Source organism: Drosophila tropicalis, unplaced genomic scaffold (assembly GCF_018151085.1).
Source record: "Drosophila tropicalis isolate 14030-0801.00 unplaced genomic scaffold, ASM1815108v1 contig_393, whole genome shotgun sequence".
In the NCBI taxonomy this organism is placed as follows: domain Eukaryota; kingdom Metazoa; phylum Arthropoda; class Insecta; order Diptera; family Drosophilidae; genus Drosophila; species Drosophila tropicalis.
The window spans coordinates 3,066,939-3,087,567 of record NW_027172855.1 but is presented as its reverse complement, the minus strand read 5'-3'; the positions used below and the strand labels follow the sequence as shown (position 1 = coordinate 3,087,567).

Genomic DNA, 20,629 nt, shown 5'->3' with positions numbered 1-20,629 from the left:
GGTGCAAATTGTTTTCTTCTCTTACATATAAACATTTTATTTCCTTTAATTTCAAGATTGGTTATTGATATATGTTTGAGGAGCGCCAAAGGAGGGGGGAACGAAAAGAAGTTGTATGAGTTTGAGTACATTGTAAACATGAGATAAAGGTCTTCCACAATGAGTCAACGGAAGTTGGTAGCTCACTGAGTGCGTTTGTTCTTTCACCGCATGGTATTTACCTCATCTCTTTTCTCCAAGTACTTTCTATTTTAAGTGCGGAAGCACTTTTTCTTCTTCTTCTTCTTCTTCTTTTGGTGCTCACACTAAACACACAATTTAGAGATTCCGAGAGACAGAGAAATACAGTCACCCAGAATTCGATTACCTTGCTTTTGCACAACATTTACCACACATTTATTCCGGTGGCTTGTGGAAAAAAGATTACGCCATGAACCAATCTCTGTTCGTGGTTGGGGGCTAACTCTCTGGTTAGGCACTCAATGACATTTCGCTTGGCGCGTGTAAGAAATTCAAATGACAGCAAACAACAAAAATTCAAATCAAAAAAAAAAAAACGAAAAATCATATTCAAATCAATTGTCCAACTCTCCATCTAAATGACAGCCGGGCTGCACCTAGACCTTGTCAACAGTGGTTCACCAAACACTGTCGTTTCCACCATCACCAACAACAACAACAACCACTAACAGAAAACGATTGCGACTTCAATTCGAAGGCAGAAAAACAATGAGAATTGATTTTTAAAAAGTTCAAATTACCAAATGCATATATAAAAAAACAAAAAACAAAAAAAAAAAAAAACCAATTCAAAATACACTTCAAACGATTATTACGATTATTTAGTTCAAGTGAATTTTTTGTCGATAATAAAGAGCGAATCAATTACGAAAATGTGTCAAAATCAAATGAAAAATAATTATATAATTTTTATTAAAGTCTTAAAAGATAATATTCAAAATATTGAATCATCTAACTAGTATTGAACTTAGTAAAACGGATTCAATGTTGACACTAAACGAGAAAAAAAAACTAAAAATTGTTACAAATATTTAAAAACTAATTTCAACATAGTTTTCTAATATATCTCAATCCTATCATTCTTTCTTTATCTTTATATTTACTATTTAGAAGTTTCCAAGCTAATTTTATAAAAATAGAACTAGTTCTGTTTAGCTTAAAACATATTCAGCTTAAAGGGTAAACAGGTAAGAATCCTGCTAGTCTAATAAGAATGGCATAGAAAATTGTATGTTGTGATCAACTTTTTAAAGTTTGATGTAAATTTTAAGCTCTTTAAAACAAATTAGCAAAAAAAAAACGTATAAAAGTCTAAGAAATTTATTGATTGGTAGTTCTAAAGCTGATAGTGAAAACAAAAATGGATTAACAAAAATTTTTGTGAAACAAAAGCTTTTAAGGTTTTGGATTGAGTTTCTTTCTGGGCTACAATTATTTTCGTACCGATCTTTGTGGGTTTAAGAACCATGAAATCGTAAAGGATATAATTTTACTTTCTGATCTAGCTACAGATAATTGATATTACAAAATGAATAAGATTTTAGAAACGTAAACAAAACCAAAGCAGTTAATATATTAAAAATGTAGAAACAACTAAGTTTGATAATTATAATAACACACTCTCTAAACACTCCTAAGCTATTTAACAACAATTAATGTTCGAAAAGTTAGGGTATTTACATTCAAGACTCGCACAGTTTGCTCTGTGCCACACATTTTTACATCTTGTTAGTAGTTGAACACTTTTTCCCCATCCCTTTCCAGTGGGACATAATCTAAACGAATTGAATGGCCATAAAGTAGGCCACACACAAACACACACACAGCCTCTTAGAGCCACTATAAACTCATGTTGACTGCCACATTTGTCAACTCAAATGAAAATGAATGAAAACGCAATGAAATTGTATCGAATATGAGTACCCAATCAAGTCAAAATCATTGGGCTGGGCCCAACTCAAAAATCTATTTGATTTTTATACCCTTGCAAAAAGGGTATATTAATTTTGGTCAGAAGTGTGCAACGCATAGAACGAAGCATCTCCGACCATACAAAGTATATATATTCTTGATCAGCACGACGAGACGAGTTCAACTAGCCATGTCCGTCCGTCCGTCCGTCCGTCTGGATCAACGCAAACTCCTCCTAGACCGTAAGAGCTACAGAGCTGAAATTTTGCACGTAGGCTTGTATATACTGCAGGCGTTGTATATCTCGGATTCAGCCGGATCGGACCACTATATCATATAGCTCCCATACAAACCCCAAAGTCACGAACAGTGACTTTTCTCAATAACTTCGTTATTTTCTATGTTATTATCGTGAAACTTAATATTAGAGAGTTTATTACGCTTATAAACGACTGTGCCAAATTTGATCAAGATCGGATGACTATATCATATAGCTCCCATAGGAACGATCGGTCGAAAACAGTGACTTTTGTAAATAACTTCGTTACTTTTACCGCGATTGCTTTCAAATTAAACATTTGTTAGTTTAGTATATCTGTTAATGGCTGTGCCAAATTTGATCAAGATCGGGTGACTATATCATATAGCTCCCATAGGAACGATCGGGCGAAAACAGTGACTTTTGTAAATAACTTCGTTACTTTTACCGTGATTGTTTTCAAATTAAACATTTCTTAATTTAATATATCTGTTAATGACTGTGTCGAATTTGATAAAGATCGGGTGACTATATCATATAGTTCCCATAGGAACGATCGGTGGAAAACAGTGACTTTGATCTATATCTTCGTTATTTCCTATGATTGTAGGCCATTCTTTCGCAAATATAAGCCATTTTAGATAAAACGTTCTTCCACATTGATGGCTAATAGGTAAGGAAAGAGTTACCAAAAAAGTTGCAAGGGTATACAAACTTTGACGCGGTCGAAGTTAGCCCCGGCCCTCTGGTCTTTCTTACAATTCGATGCGAGTTCAACCTCAATCGGGGTTTTATATTTTTTCTTGTTATTGATGGCGAGAAATTCATGTTAAATGCAAAATAATTTGATTAATTAAATGAAAATTACTTAATTTGTGTGAAAAGTGTGAAGATAATAATAATGATAATGATGATGATGATCATGATGAGGAAGAATCTAACCAACTTTCACACACAAACAAAACCGTTGATGAAGCGAAACATTAGCCCAATTCGCTATGATGATTTATTAGATTTTTTCTAGGTTCTGTAAATTGTTTTTTGTTTTGTTTTTCTATTTAACCACAGCTTTTTTTAAAGTTTTTTTTTTTTGCCTTTGCAAAATTAATTTCTCTTTTTTTTTTTTTTTGGGTTTTTGGCTTATTGCGGAAGTGGGTTAATAACTGATAACGCGGCGAAAATATAAACATTTTGCAAAAGAACGTGAAATTCTGTTCATCAAGACTTGAATGACTCCAAGTTTGGTCATCGCATACTTTTTTTTGGGTTTTTTTATATTTTATTTAAAGCTCTCGTCTTAAGTTGTTTAATTAAAGTAAATGGCAATTTGTAAATTCTCTTTATTGTCACATAAACGGAATACAAATGTGGAAGAAAAAAGAAATAAATAAATCAATTTGTAACAATAAGAATGACTTTAATTAATTTTTATGACTGTAGTTTGTTGTTTTTAAATTTGCTTTATTGCTAAAATAAACAAATATGGAAATTTATTGGCTTATGTTTTAAACATTTCATAAATATAAAAACAAATTAGCCAATTGAAAGAAAATAATAATAATAAATCAATGGATTGTCATGAGGAAGAAAAACATGTTGAGATCAGGTTGAAATTTAAATTTATAAATAAAAGCGTACAAGGAAAAAACTCTTCATAAATAATCTTTAGCTTCTTCTGTTGATATTAGTTGAATGTTGAAGAAAATGCATATTGAAAGAAGTTAAGTGTTGTGTTCAAAATAATAAAAATTTTATATAATTTAACCAACAAAACAGGCTCAAAATGATTAAGGAAAGTCATGGGGAGTCCATATAAAATGTTGTTTTTCCTCATCTTTTTCTCAGTTTAGAGTTTACTCTATTATTTAAAAACAAACTAAACCTCAACGATACCTATAAAACTCAATTTTTTTCAAGAATGGGTTTTGAAGGTGTAAAGTTCTGGATTCTCAAAGGAGATTTGGAAATGGAGATAGGAAAATTCCGGACCAAAAACCCTATTTGACCTTTAGAAAAGATAGATTACTCTTTCAGTTTAGTTAGCATTAGACTTACTTACATAAATTTAACATGGATTGTTTACTTTTAATTGTGGATTAATATAAGTATGTTTCATGCTTTCTAAATTGGGATTGGTATTAACACATGCAGAGCAGCATCAGATATAAACAATAGATGATAACTTATTTGAAATAGGTCTATCATGGTATCATGGATGGTATAATTCTTCAGTTCGTTTTTTCTAAGTATTAAGCAATATTTGGTGTTTGCCTCAAAATGGGTTTATTCTCCTAATGTTAGTGAAATTAACAACTTATCATTACTCCAGATATCAGATGAGACATTCTTCTTCCCGTTTAAATTTCTAGTTTTTTGTAGCCCTTAATAAAAGTCATTGACTCAGTGTCATTTCATCGAAATGCCATTTAGATCTTAAAGCCAGGGGAAAATAATTAATTCCAATTGAAAATTTCACTTCGTACCAGTTGGTAACACTTACGACTAAGTGTTTATTACTTTGTTTTTAGATTAAAAGATCGTGTTACTTTCAAAACGTACCTGTAACGAAAAGAAAAGAGAGGGAAAACATATAAATTAGTAATCGGTAGTTGTGAAAACGTTTTGTAGTACGTGTTCGAACAGCCAGAAGGTAGAAGAAAAAAAAAAACAAAGAGACACGCAAAAAAAACGGACTAATCACCATATACTAAAAGAAACTCATCATCAGTTTACCATCGGTTCTTATCTTCAAAGAGCAAAAATAAGTGACTCATAATTGTGCATAAAACGTTTTGGGCTAAATATTTGCTCAACGTTATTTTTTTTTGGTCCAACACTTTCAAAAAGATGCTTATTAAAATTTCCACACAAAATTGCCTATTAATGGAGACCCTCGAACATGAATGATAAATGGCTAAAAAGCAAAGAAACGAACAACAAAAAAAAAAACAACACCAACTCAAATACAACACAAATTAGGGCCAACAATTTGCAAGTCAACATTGTCTGTGGTTTGCTTTTCATGTCTTTTCCTTCATTTTCAACCTCTCACTCTCCCTTGAGCTTCTATGCGCTGGGAGGTCCAAATATGGTTAAACAAGAAATATATCTAAAATATCTTTAATTAAAAAAAAAGTACAAACAAGCTAAAGAAAAATATTGTTGTATTTGGGCCACATAGCCGCACTAAATTTACCCTATAAGAAGTTGAAGATTTTAAGAGATTTGAATCCAATTTGGTAAGGACTTTTATTGACTTTAAAGGACATGCCAAACATGGTTTATACAGGTTTTGTAAACATTTAAAACCTTTGGCTTTCATCTGGGGATTGATAATATATGTATTTTATGGCTAAGCTTGTGTTTCATATTATCTTGAAACTCATCTTCAATCTGTTGTCGCATTCTTTAACTATTGACCTACATTGTCTAGCCAATATAAAGCACTGATAGATTTATGGGATTATCGCTATAAATTTATTTTGCTTACAAATGCTAAGAAAAATATGTATATTCCTTTTTATTCTTCTGCCCAAACCAAAAAGTAATCTTTACGATTTCGAAATGCTATTCCTATATGTAATATATCTAACAAGATGTAGAATACGTATATATGTATGTAGAATAGAAGTATTCTATAGAAAGTAGAATATGTATTCATTATATTCGTGTAACTTAATTACTAATTTTCTATTTGTGATCCATTGTTTTATTAAACAGGCCGACAAAAATGATCAAATCTTTCCATATTCAGAGATCTGAGTTAACTTTTAAACCAGATAGATTATAATGCTTTGAATTCGAATCTGATTTCCTTCATATATCTACTCCCTGTTTAGCATACGATTACAGGGTATTAAAAAAGGACAAACGAACAAAACGTAAGTCTACAAATTATGCAAGACGTGCTCAAATATGGCAAACACCTAAATATTTCATGAGCTGCATAACACGCATAACACAGAGTAACACACACACACACTAATACACCCTGTGTGTGTGTGTCTAGTGTGTATATGAAATGCGAGAATGAAGCTCGCCCAGACCAAGTTATTTTGTCGCTGCAATCGACAGCAGCAGCAGCAGCAACAACAACAACAACCACCCACGTACTTACTGTGTTTGTCTTTTCGGTGAGGCAAACAAATCGTAGACAAACATAAACATTGTCATTTAGCTGAAAAATTTGGCGGGGGCCAGAGGGGGGAGAAGCAAAGTCAAATGGGGGAAGTCACCGGGGGTCGTTACACCCACCCGTCACAGCATGCGGAATTGAAATGATTATTAAATAAAGAAAATGCAATACATAATTCGTATCAGTACTTCATGGGAATTCTTTACTTGATACTTAACTAACCCAGTTAAGAGTTAAGTCTGCAAAATACTTATCAGAAATTATAAAAGTCATAAATAGACAAATATCCAAAAGAGATAAGTAGATATTTTTGTATCACGTTTATGCATTTCTCAAAATTATTAAATATTTGATCTTGAAGTTGAATTTTCTTGTTTTATGCTTCATCAAACCTTTGATATTAGTAATGGATTAGTAAGTAAGTTGGATTGCATTCATTATTCAAATAGAGTAAACGTTTCATTAGAATAGATACACGAAATTTCCTTTGACTTTCCATATACATTGTTTTTTCTATTTAAACTGTTCGAATTTGAGTTTAAAATGTTTCTTAAAAAATTTCCTATTCTATTCTAAGATTTTATTTCGGGTAACTGTCTTGAAATGATTTTGTGATTCGTTTGGGTCGGATTAACTTAAATTAACTGTCTACTATCTCCTATTTACCACTCGTTGGGCATCAATTTATTTACACTCATTTGAAATGGATTTCACAACACTGCCAGAGCTGCAGTCGAAACACATTTTGCACCCAGTTGGCAGCCTCAATTTACCGCCTGCATTCCTGAATTTGCCCCTAAACCAACCTAAAGCAAATCCGACTCCGACTCCCCTCTTAGCTATTTGCATCAAAAGCCGCTACAAATTTACAGTAATTGCAGCCTGAGTATTTTTTTCTCAAGTTTTTTTTTTCTCTTAGTTTTTTTTTTTTTGGCCAGCAAGACAACAAATTTATTTTATTTAAATGAAATACGCTTGAGGGCAACGGCGGCGGTGTTTGCCATTTGTTTACCCTAACTTTATTAGGGTATATATTATCAATCCTTAGCATTATGAGTCTGGATCATGAAACTTAAACTCTTGGAGCTTCGAAATTGTAGGATGATGAAGGCTGTCTTTGCTGTCTGCTGATTCCGATCCTGTTTCAATACTCTCCAGAGCCAAATATCTCAGTCGGAGGCAATATTTAAGAACCAAAATTTCAACTTAAGCTTCATTTTAAAAGGGTATAGAAAATTGGTTTTAAATCAGAATTTAAGCTGTTCATAGGTTTTTTTTTTCATTTTTTGGGCGCGGCCTGAAACTCCTTAAGAGGGAGTGCAAAAGAGAGAGAGAGAGAGAAAGAGATGTTGAAGGAGGTGAAGTGATGGGGAAACTTCCCTCTGGTTATAGTTGGGGTGTCTGCAAAACGAAATTATCATGTCCACCTACATAATTTAGCATGTGTTGTAGTAGTTGTTGTTGTTGTTGCTGTTGTTGTTAAATTATTGGTTATAAATAAAAAGGCATTGCCTTCATCGTCATTTATGTCTGTGCTCGCAAAGTTTTCATTTTGTTCATTTTGTCTATTTTTGGATTTGTAATTGGCAAAATTTTGTATACGATTTTTTTCGTTCGTTTTTGGTTTGTTTGTTGGTTTTGTTTGTGTTTTTTAAAAAAATCAAATGGAATGTCGTCCCGTCCCACAATCAGTTAAACGAAATCTTCGTTCTCTATTGTTTTCGAACCAAGAACACCAACAACAACAGCAACAACAACAACAAACAAATCATTTCCAAGAAAAAAAACACATTTTTACGCATTTTAAATTCTAAGCTGCCAAAAAAATAAAACACAAAGCAACAACAACAGGCCACAGGCAACGGCTTAAAGTTTTTAGATGATTTATCTGTCAGATAGTTAGATAGAGACCGAGACAGAGAGAGAGAGACCGAGAGATACAAGGAGAGAATTGAAAACTTCTTCTTCTCTACCTGAAAGTGTTAAAGCTTAGGCACCGACCGATCGACCGCGCCTCCTCTGCAAGTCAAACAAAATCTTACCTCACCTGTCTCACCTGAGAATACAGCACAGACAAAAAGTCTTGAAGATTTGCTTGATCACCTTGACCGAACCCGCAACAACAACACAAACAACAAGCATAAAAAGTATTGACGAACAAATTTACATATCGCTTAAGGTTTGCCCCGTCTGAAACCCAAAAGTCATAAATTTTAACAACACACACATTTGGCTGGCTAAACAAGATGAAAATGATTCTAAACTTTAAAGAATTCTCCTAATGACACGTGTCTGTCTAAGCAATTAAAGTATCGAAAAAAAAAAAACAATCCTTCTCAAAAAGTATTTGAACTGTGAGTGGAACTAATTGAAACCATTGAGAAATACGACTTAACCTTTTTGCAATCTACAGTAGGAATGAAAGATCATTAACTAAAACTTTTCGAATCACTGGAATCAGGTGATAAGAAATTTGCTACATTCTCCACCTAAGTTTAGTTTGTGGTTAAACATGTTTCGAGGTCATCATCATATGTTTAACAATTGGCAGTGTCTATAAAATTCAACAACAAAAAACAATATTCAAAATATTTCTCACTCAAACAGGAAATTAACATTTGATGGCTAATTGTTGGAGCTGAAGTGGCGTTTCGTTTCGGTTTCTTTTTTTTTTTCAATTTAATTTGAACCAATAAATATTTAGCTAAATAATTCACAACCGTGTCTCCCCACAAGTTTAAATTGCTATATACACAGAGATCTGTACTTTCTCTCTCTCTCTCTCTGCACTCTAGGTGAGAATCATAATTATTAAAAGCACTTTGAAATCAAGATGCCCTTCTAGCAACTAGTCAACACATTATAAAAGTCAAGCTAGTTTTTATGTTCTTTCTACTTGAGTATTTTAATCGCTTGGGCCATCTAATGTTTGTTTGTTTGTTTCTTTGATTGTTGGTTGCTTGGTTGGTTTAAGCCAAGTCAGCGCAAGGCAGGTGTAAAGATGCCATAACTTGGCTCTTTCGCAGCGGCATTTAAAGAAGTTTAACTCTCAACGTTGCTAGAAATAAGAATAAGAATTCAATTATGCAGCAAAATGTCACAGAGAGCTCTCTGTGAAGGGGGAAGGTAGAAAGACAATGATTTTTCTCTTCATTCCATTTGATCTCCCCTTTTTTTTTTTGTTTCCAACTTGGCTCCCTTGGGCCCAAGTCAGTCCCGCTGTCCGCGTTTGTCGTTCTTGATGATGTTGGTTGATGTATGAAGTGGCAAAATCGTTGCAGTTAAGCAACAAGTGCTTGAGGATGTTGGCAATGGCTTGGATTGCCATAGCTTGGCATTGCCAAGAGGCGGATGGACGGAGTCAGCGACTGCAACTGCTTTAGCTACTGAGCTGAATTAGCTTTCAATTTGAGCTAGTAAAGGTTCCTGTGTATGCACAGTGGAGCAAATAGCAGCCGTTTGTAAGTTCTTTAGAGTGAGAAATCGTTAGCAGGATAGCTGGTCAAATTATTAGAAAAATATTGAAAGTTATTAGAGAACGATTTTTTATATAAAAGTAATCGATAGCCTTCTGAATAGAATGACAATCAATAAGGGAAATATTTCCCATTTCGATTGATAGATTTTAGGCAAACTTTTCTAATCATAACCCACTGCCTGCCTCCAGGGTGGACAAAACCAACGAGAGAGATGGAAAAAATCAACTATAAAACCAAACTTAATTAAGGCATAGCAAAGCAGATGGAATAAGTAAGGGTACAGGTACACATACAGGTAAAAGATGTGCCTGCCGATGCCAAAGCTCAGCCAGCGGAAGATGTCGTTGGCAGTTTATGAACTAAACTTCGAGTTTCAGTTGGTATTTGTGTTTGTATTCGTATTTGAGGTCTTCTCTGAGCTGATCTAGCCGCATTGTTAGTCTTCGTCTTCTTGACTTTGCCTTGAAGAAATCTAATAGCCAAAGCTTAGTAATAGTGGCAGCAGAAGCAGCAAAACAGATGAAGCTGTTGGCGTTAAGAAGTTGATTTGGTTTTGTTGCTGCCTCTGCTGCTCGTGCTGCTGCTGCGGAATGATTGATGATTTGTTGTTTGTGTATCGCGATAAGGTTAGAGAGTGAATGAAGGGAAGTATCTTCTATATGTATATAGATGTATCTCTCGCTCTCTGGCCAATTCTCTTCTGGCTATTGTCTTCGCTTCGTCGAGTCTGCCCGTGTTTCGTCTTGGCCATGTTTGAGTGACAGAGAAGTTCGTGCTGATAATTGTGACACGCCAAAAGAAAAATGCAAAAAGTGAGGCAGAGAGGCACCGGAGACTTCTTTTGCTAATTGCAGGCCCAGGCCAAAAGATAGCCGCCAGATACAACATGAGACGACTACAAGAGCAAACTACAACAACAACTGCAACACAGTTAGAGATAAGCGCACAACAAAACAAAAAAGACAACGGCTCGAATAATGCGCCAAAACAAAGTGTATTAAACGAATATTGCATACGCTAATCTATGGATAATATCCCACTTATTATATACTCTAGCAACAAAAAGAATAAGATGACCAACTATACAAGAGATGTTGTCAATCTAGGTTCAGATCAGAAATAAAAGTGAAATTAACACTGCATTAAAGCTACGAAAAACAATCATTACTAATTAGTACAGAGTACATAATAACAACTTTAGTTATAAAGTAACAAAAGAAGGTTATAATAACAAGCAAAAAAAAAAAAAAAAAGAACATAATGGGAGACAAAAGAACAGCAATTAATAAAGACTTTTTCCCCAAGAATCATGAATAAAAATTGTACTTTCTTTCCATGGTTAAAGATTTAAAATAAAGAAATTAGTTTTCACTCCAATCTGAGCCGTTTTAAGGCGAATGATCCGATTAAAACGATAGATAAGATTGAAAGCTGATAGATAAAGAAACTAATTGAAAAATAAAATTTTTGTATAATTTTAGGTGTGCTTGTATTATAAAATCTTAAAACTTATTATACCACGGACTTGTTTACTTTACTTCATAATACATAGTATGCCACGGACAGTATCTTTATGAATTAGTTTTCTGATCGTAGAAAATCTATACATGTAACTACAAAATGTTATTTTGCTACCCTTTTCTTCTTAAATGTAAGACCAGTGGAGGTTTCCTTTATCAAAAAGTATATTTGCTTACTATCAAAATCAAGTTAAGATTTGATATGCTTCAGAGAAATAGTGAGAAGTGTTTTGGGATAGATTTTTGTTTATATTCTCCTCGCAGGAGCCACAAAATACTCTACATGAAAAACCATAAAAATAAATAATGAAAAACTATCAGATAGTTTTTGAAAATTATCTAAAAGAGTTTATCGAACAGAACATGAGCAAAGAAAACTTTAATGTCATTTGAAGCTCATTCATTTGCTTATCAAGAAAACAGAAGAAACTTATTTAGGATTGATTATTCAATATCAATTTAAATTCAATTCGGCCATGTCATGAGACGACCATTTAAGACAATTCTTAGCCTGCTTTTTCTATTACCTTTCTCGCCCATTACCTCGAATAAAAGTCAAGTGTGGAATATCAGAGAAAATTTCTTATCTCATCGACGCTTCGCTTAGAATGCGCAACAAACAAACATAGCAAAAGTATCTGACGAGACTTTGCAACCGTGTGTGTGTATCTATGAGATACGACGACGAGTTTTTCTCTATCTTTTTCTCTTTGGTTATCTTTTGGTAGGCATATTTATCAAGTCTTTAGTTAGTTTTCTTTTGTTTTCACACTTGCACAATTGTTTACCTTTATGCTTGGTATCTGAAAACTTTTATGAGCTGTTACCTTGGTGTTTAACAATGCATTTTTACCCTATCACAGATTCAGATAGAACGAAGTATACATGTGTATAAAGATGGAAATGACCCCAAAATCGACAAAAGGGTGCAAATATGTACAGATGTACGATGATGACACAGGTGACTCGGTAAAGTTCAATGACCTGCGCAAAGAGCGACAACTAATTAACCTAGAAAAATGCAAATATCTACACAAGGAACTTTAGCCACGCCCACTACACACAACAGAGAACAACAATTTCTAAGCCAAACAATCAATCAACGTTGTGTTGGCCACTTGAGCACGTCGCAGGGATGGAGGATGAGAATGATGGAAGCAGCAACAACAGAACAGAACCAGGATAGGTGTGCAAAAGTAATATTTATTATGTGTATGTACTTCTTACTCTGACAAACAACAGCAACAACAACAACAACAACAGCAATTTGTGGCCCAGGCCCCAACACTATAAAGGGCAATAGAAGAGGAGGCGGGGGGATAGTCAAAGTGGAGTCTCCAGTGGAGACTCTACAACTGTCTGGGGTTCCAGCTCTGTCTGTGTCTCTGGCTTTGGCCTTAACTCTGGCATGCTGCCCAATAGCTCAATAACACCCCGGGGACCAATTGAGATCTTTTTGGTGGGATAGGGAACACAACTAGACAACGAAGCAACCTACCAACCAACCGAAAGAACGACCAAATACACAACAACAACAACAACGGGGGCATCGTCAACCAGGCCATGAATGACACCAACAACAGCAACAATGTTGCCTTAACAGTGGCAAAAAAACATTAAAAAAAACAAATCAATTTAAGAAAATAAAAATAAAAAAGGATAAAGTGTTTCAGTGTTAATTCTTTTATAAATTCATTTAAGCATTTTTGACTAACAATAAGATAATCAGAATCGAATTTCAGACATATTCTTTCTTCCGACTCCGAGACAAATTCCTTTGACATGTAGAATGATAAGTAATTGCAAATTCATTCATGCATATTTTTTATAAATTTTAAATATTTTTCTATTAATCTGTTATTTATTGAGAACACTTTTAAGCTTTAAAGGATAATTTTGTTCCATCCATTAATCTACAAGAATTATTCTTAGAAGGCAACCAAACCAAATTGAATGTGAAAAGTTATGATCAAATGAAGCAAATTTCTGCAAAATTTGTGTTAGTAATCCTAAACTAAATGTTCCTTTTGTATTTGTTCCACTGTATTTGTTCTGGGATAAATACTTCAGCCCAGACAAATAGTCGAAGTTACTTACAAAGTTTGTCATAGATTCTTCGTTTTGGCGTCTTCAGTCTTAGTAGGGTGCCCAGTCACGCGCCATCCTTTGCCACAAGATGAGATTATTTGTGTGTTGACCTTTTTGGTTTTTTTTTTTTTTGCCGTCTTGAAAGATCTTTTGAAATAGAAGCCCTTTTGACCTGACCTAACTGTCAACATTTGCCATCATCTTGGCTCATCATCATCGTCATTGTCATTGCAATCAGAAAGTAGAATTCATAATTTTTTCTCAGAATTTTCATTGCCATTGACATCGCCAACTTCAAAGGTGGTCCCATCACCTTCTCTTCCTATTCCCATCTCTGGGTTGGTTAGTCCTCTCAGTTTTCTGTTCTTCTTCTGTTTCCCGCCTCGATGGGAGTAATCCGAGATCCGTGTTAGGGCCACAATTTGCAGGCTTCATTAGCCTTCAAGATGCATAAAGACAATGCAACAATTATGCCCTAGACGAGGGGTAAACAGAAAACAGACAGCAACAACAAAAAAAACCAAAACCAACAACAAGTTAAACAACACAAAAGCAAAGCAAAAGCAAAAGTGTTGCTAAATTTAGAACAAACGCTTAGTGGAAAGGCAGCAGGCAATGAAGAGGGGTTCGGTCTCTTTTGGGTGAGTAACCGCAGAAGAGGCGACGAGATGTTCCCCATTTTTTTTTTTCTTTCCCATTTTTGCCTTCTAATTGCCGCACAGTGAGAGCAAAGTGAGGGAGCGGAAGCCAAGAACTAGAGTTCTATTTTTACAAAAAAGGAACCTACAACACGGTGGCCTGAAATCAGGCAAACTAACAAGCACCAAATAAGAATGAAAGAGGCATAGAGAAGACCAAATTATTTCATAGCTTCCTGTTTAATCGTATAACCAGGATATTTACTAGGAAATCCTACCAAACTCTTAGTCGTTCGCTGTTTAAATTGAACTTACAACTAAATGAAGCCAAAACAAATTGTGATATTATAAATTTAGTTCATGTTTTTGCGTAAAGTATGAAACTTTTAAACTTTCATCTGAGTAAAGTGTTCCTGATAATACTTTGAATATTTTTACTATTCTTGTTTGGCCCTTTATGGTATCATCAAGGATCAGATCAAACCGTTCATTGTCATTATCCGGATGTTGGAAACATGCTTAAACTCCATGGCATGATTCTGAAATAAACTTATCCATGCCTTGTCCCACAATATTGTAGATAAGAGTCAGGCAATGGATTTAATCGATATGGCAGCTTAATGAATTCGATTCGAGTTTAATTCGTCAAAGTCTTTGCTATAAGAATTAACATATTAACATGAATAAAATGCAGCACCTAAAAGGACCAACATGAAGAGTTGGTAAGAATCATCTATACTTTTCCAAGTTAAGGCAAATTTCAAGCACTTTTTTGCTTGTTTTAGTTATTTTCAGCCTGTTCCTTTTCCACTTTCGTCTTAATTAAAGTCTAACATATTGATTTAAATGTTGAAATTAAGTAGTGATCAATCTTGTTGATCATTTTTCTATACTTATCACAAATTGAAATCTTGTTATTGAGAAAGACAGAGAGAGAGAGACAAAGTTCTGTTAGTAGGTCTATTTGTCTATTTTGGTTTTGGGGGTGTATAAACTCTATTTGTATGGCTTTCACCACGTCTTTGGGTGTCTTCTTCCACTCTCCGCTCCACACCCGAAAGACTTGCTGTCTCTTTGTAGACGTATTGACACAGTTGTTCTAGCCACTTGATGTTGACTCAAATGACTTTCACACTTAACTCAACTACAAGTTGATGTTGTGTGTAGTTTGTTGTTTCTTCTTTCCCTGCCCCCCTCTGTCTCTCTCTCACCCTCTTTCTCTCATTCCCACTCTGTATTTCTGCTCCAACACGCATGTAATTCAATATTGTAAGTTATTTATAAATTAGGAAACACACATGGAAAATAAAAACACCTAAGCTAACAACAACAACAACAAAATAGATAAAGTAGTTCAGAGAGTTTTGCATACAAATCGCAAGTGTTTTTTAATTTATTATTTTTTCACGGCTGTCAAGTGTCGAGGCGGCTGGCTCACTGGCCTCGAGGGCAATTTTTTTTGGAGGTCTGTGACTTCCTTTGCAAAACTTTTGCGGCGCCTTCTGTGCCGCTTTGTGTGTCAATTTCTGGGGGTCATATTGTTGGATCAGTCACGATTCAACAGCAAAAACTTGAAATATTCTTTGCCTTTGGGCAGCATTCAATTAGAAAAAAAAAAAAAATATGTATGTATGTATATGTAAATTTTCGACATCAATTAAAATGAATTTTTGCAGGCATTTGAGATACATATTTTTAGAAAAGAGATTGAGAGAGAGAGTATAAACAAAACCAAAAATTATTAGGGTCAGGCTGTTTAAAAATAAATGACACAAAAACAAAAATGTAATAATTATTGTCTGAGAGGGAAAGAGAGGCAAAATGCAAATGTATCTCATAGATATATATTTTTTTGCACCAACAAGTTAAAACTAGAAGAAGTTCTCCTCATTAGCACATCAATCATTCATAATGAAGCCGCCTCAATCAATTTTGAGATTAATAGTCGTCCAATCAAAGAACTTTCATTTAATCAAAATCTCTGGAAAAACTCTCGCTTTCTCGCTTCTTGTCTTTAAGAATCAACCGAAATGCCATTGACTAATTAAAATAACAAAACAAAACCCTCTCCATATCAAAACCGATTGAGAACATCAAAAAAAGTGAAAATCATTTGGGGTCAAAATTCAACACACACACACACACACACAAAATTTTACGACAAAGAGACCCAAAGAGACCCAAAAGGCAGGTCTTTTATTATTATATCTATTTCAAGGCGTTTTTTCTTCTTCTTCTTCTTTTAATGTTGGAATTTGTATTTATAATAAACATAAAATGGTCGTAATAAAAAACTTTTCGAGACATGTTCAAAAGAAAAGAGTCTGAAAAATGTGAGTTGAGGAAATTTTCTAGCCAAGTTTCTTTCGTGTATGTAAATCAGTTTATGTTTAATATCAAAATGAAATGATAATAACAATAAAAATGGACACAATTTAACGATAAGTTGAAATCAAGATTAAATCAGCTTAAAGATATTCAAATCACTGGATATGGGCAGGAACCATAAAACATAATTTACGATCAAGTGTAAAAGCAGGATCAAGTAATAAGAAACAAAATGGACTGCAAGTGAAAGTGAGAATAAAGAAAAGAAGGGGTAGGAGGAGTTAATGCTTATGTGGATCATCTAACAAAAACAGTCCTAAGTACTCATAAAACCTTATCAAATGAAAATAAAATGCTTAAAATATATCGTTTCTTTTGGGAAGGCCAAATAAATCTTTCTTTTAGCTGGAGCTGGAAAGTAACTCAATAGTAAATAAAAAAAAAAATAATAAAATAGATCGAGAAGAATATAAAAGACCGACTAAAAACATAAAAATTTCCTTTCATTTCTGGTCTTTTTGCCATTTACTTGAAACCTATTCAATTTTCAAATTAAAATCCTTTCATTGAAATGTGTGAAACGATTGTAGTTTAATTTCTCCTCTTACTTGGACTTAGACAATAGACTTTCCCAAATTAAATACATATTCAATTTAGTAGTAATCAAAATTTGTAAGTCCTTATAATTGTTTTTTAATTTAAGCAGGAGAAAGGTGCATAATAAAAATTCTCTTTCCCTTTCTCTGTTTGTGATCTATTTTACCTATGCACCGACTGCAATATTAATTGTTACGAAAAGTAAGTGTACTGACTTTTAGTTTAACAAGCATAACTAAAGCTCTAAGTGCAGTTAAATTTAAATTTTGACTTCGAACTCAATAGCTTTTAATTTTATAGTTACTAATAAAGAGGTTTTCCATTCTATTCGAATCAATAAATTATTTAAAAAGTAAAATTATACACGGTGCACAGTGGTTTGTGGTGGCAGAAATCCTAACATTCAAATCAGGTGTAATTTATCCACAACTATTTATCGTTTTTACCTATTGAACTTGCCAAATCTTAACACCAATTTCCTCGTTTTTATAAGAATTGAAAAAGAATTAAGGATTTAGCTGGTCATGATCACATATTAACTTTGGTGTTTTCTAAATATCATAAAATATTGGATAAAAAATAGTTTCTTCCATCATTTTATCATAAGATATTTATTGGACCTTGCAAATACTGAACATGAAAAGGAAAAAGTTGGTTTAAAAAAAATGTGTATTATCCAAAATCGCAAAGTTTGATTATTGTCTAAGTATTTAGGTGAGATTACATATAAATGATAAAAAACTACTTTATTTATATTTCTTGAAATTTGTTGGAATCGAAAATAACTTAATAACTTTCCTTTTTAAATAAATTTGTCCGCTAGAATCGCATTGAAAAAAAGAAATACTTAAATTTTAGTAGAAATTTCAAAATCGATATAAAACTGATTTACTTACATTAACAAACAATTTGTAAAAAAAAACCGCAAGCAATTTTTTTTTTATAAAGATAAACAAATAATTTAAACGAAGCTACTTCCGTGCCCAAAAATGGGTCAAAACTAATTTCAAAATTTATTTATGGAATAATGGAATCTTTCAAAACGGATTACAACTTTGTCCTTCCTTTGCGATTACAATAAAATACAACAAGAAATGATATAATATTATAAAATTAGAGTAAGTTGAAATTTACAGTCAATTATTTTCTATATCAAAGCTTTTGCGAAACAAATTTTACCATTGAGTATTTTGGCGAAAAGAACTTCATAAGAAGTGAAAAATTTCAATTTTATGCTACAAATGTCAAATAACGATCAATTTCGTTTTAGATATTTTTGGGCCCATCAATTTCATTAATTTATGACTTTTCTGTTGAAGTTCATTGTTTTTGTTAGATCGATATATAAAAGACAAAATTTAGTGTTTTCCTCTAAAGATTAATTAAAACATTTTTCACTTCCAACACACACACACACTCAGTTACACCCACACAATATGAGAATAAGAAACTTTAATTTTATGTGAATCAAAGTCTATATAGTAAAATGTAGAAACTGGCAGCAAACATCAACATAAATTTTCCCCCTAAATGGCCCTAAATTTGAGGTGGTTAGAGCGGAAGTGGGTCGGTGGGGGAGTACTTACCCTATTGCATTCCAAGGCGGCGGCTGAATGCTCCTCCCGTTGACGGAAGCAATGGCTGCATTTGCTCTTGTTGAAAATATTTGGTGAGAATTTACGGCAATCGGCGGAACGTCCACCAGGTGCAGCGGCGGCAACAGCCGCAGCGGCAGCGGCTACTGCAGCAGCGGTGGCAGCGGCAGCGGCTGACACATTTGTTGCTGTAGTTGTTGTTGTTATGGTCGAGGTTGACATTATTATTTATTTTGCTTGTACACAAGGAAAATTGCAAAATTTTCAAATTTTCCCGGGGCAAATACACAGAGAGAGAGAGATATATAGAGATAGGCAGAAAGAGAGATAGAAAGATAGATAGAGGAAGATGAAAGAGAGTGATAAATCACGCGCCTAAACTTGGCTTAGACATGGCCAAAAAAATATATTTATTTGTGATTTTTCCTCTTTAGTAGTTATTTCTCTCTAGTTGCAGGGCTTTCCAGGGGGCGTGTCAGCGCCCACACATATTTACGGCCGGCAAAAAGGGCGCTCTCTCTCTCTCGCTCACGCGCGCACGCACTTTATTTTTTGCTTTTCTTCTTAACTGTATTCCTTTGGCTCTGATTGCTCTTTTATCAGCTTCAATTATTTAATTTTTTTCTCTTTTGGGGCCAAACACAGGCTAACACACATTCACATACACAGAAACACACACACACGCACACTCACGCACAAATACGTTGAGAAATTATTATTCAATTTTGCTTTGCACTTGGAATTCTTCTCAAAACAACAACAAAAAGCTAAAGTATTTTGTTTCGGTGTTTCTTTCTTTTACTTCTTCTTCGTTTCTTATGGTTTCGTGAAAACAAATCGCCGCGTCTCAGGTGAATCGACCGCGAACCGTCCGTTCAAATCGACGTGCAAAAACAAACAAACAAAAACAAAGCAAAAGAAGCAACCGATGAGGCGAACACCCAAACAGTTCGCCGCGGCTCTCTTCAATTCAAATCAATTCGCTCGCCGCGCTCTTTCTTCACTCAAATGCAACAACAACCAAAATGCCGAATTCGCCCGAGCCGTAAAATATGGACTATTCGCCTTCACTTTTCACCATCTCGCCTTAAAATTTTGCCGCTTCGCTTTAAAAATAGCCGCGGCGAACCATATGTTTTTTCTCACATCGCCGTGGCTCTCTTCAATTCGCTCGGGGCGCTCTCTTCGCCGTCAAAACCCGAAGCACATCGGAACACCCGACGCAACATCGAACCACAACTCATACCGATGATCATTATTATGTTATCTTCTAATGATCATTACCTATCAAATAACAGAGCGCCAAATTATTTCAAATAACGAGCATAGAAATTTAAGAAGTAAGAAAACAAATTCCAGCTTTATATAAAGTTATTAGAGGACAAATTATATAAAAGAAGACAAAAGGGTAAAATTCAAAAGATACGCCAAATACTAGAATAGAATGAAAATATTAATTAAATGAATTCTTGAAAGGTAACAAGTAAAGGAATTCAAAATTTACGAGTTTACCATAGAATTTTACTGACCCAATTCGAGATACATACTTGAATTGCACTTTTAAGTACAAAATGATTTGTTTAAAAAAAAAAAACCTACAAGAAATTTCAAAACTAATTCAAAAACTAAAAGAAAAATTGCTAATAAATTTTCTAGATTTCGGAAACACCTTTTAACTAAGCAGCCTTTTGTATTTTTGCCTTCATACAGAGTTATGTTATCCCAATCAGAATCTTATTGTTCAAAACGTTTAAAATATACATTCTGATTGGAAATTTATGCCATACAATCCTACAGGATTGTATCTTGGAAAATTAAAGTTGACGTTTTAAGTACATCAAAGCGATTTAAACTACTTTAATCGAAACTATAAGTTTGTTATTTTAAATAAAGTAAGAATCTGAATTATTCCCTTTTCAATCAAAACAACTAATGACTGACTAATTGTAAGACTAACACTGATATATCTTTTAGAGTTAAGTAAAATGTATTAAATAGTAACTTAATAACTTTTAGAGTTAAGTAAAATGTATTAAAAAGTAACTTAATAACTTTTAG

At 33.8% G+C, this 20,629-nt stretch overlaps 1 protein-coding gene across 3 annotated transcripts in view; it reads right to left on the bottom strand.

The window, feature by feature from the left end:
- Window positions 1-19,451, bottom strand: part of osp (outspread) — a 106,421-nt gene extending 86,970 nt beyond the window's left edge. For all 3 annotated transcript variants that reach the window (XM_068284521.1, XM_068284522.1, XM_068284523.1), the window contains exon 1: window positions 18,563-19,451. In XM_068284521.1, the coding sequence (XP_068140622.1) occupies window positions 18,563-18,793 (231 nt within the window). In that variant the 5' untranslated portion in view covers window positions 18,794-19,451. The remainder of the gene's footprint in view (window positions 1-18,562) is intronic.
- Window positions 19,452-20,629: the final 1,178 nt, after the last annotated feature.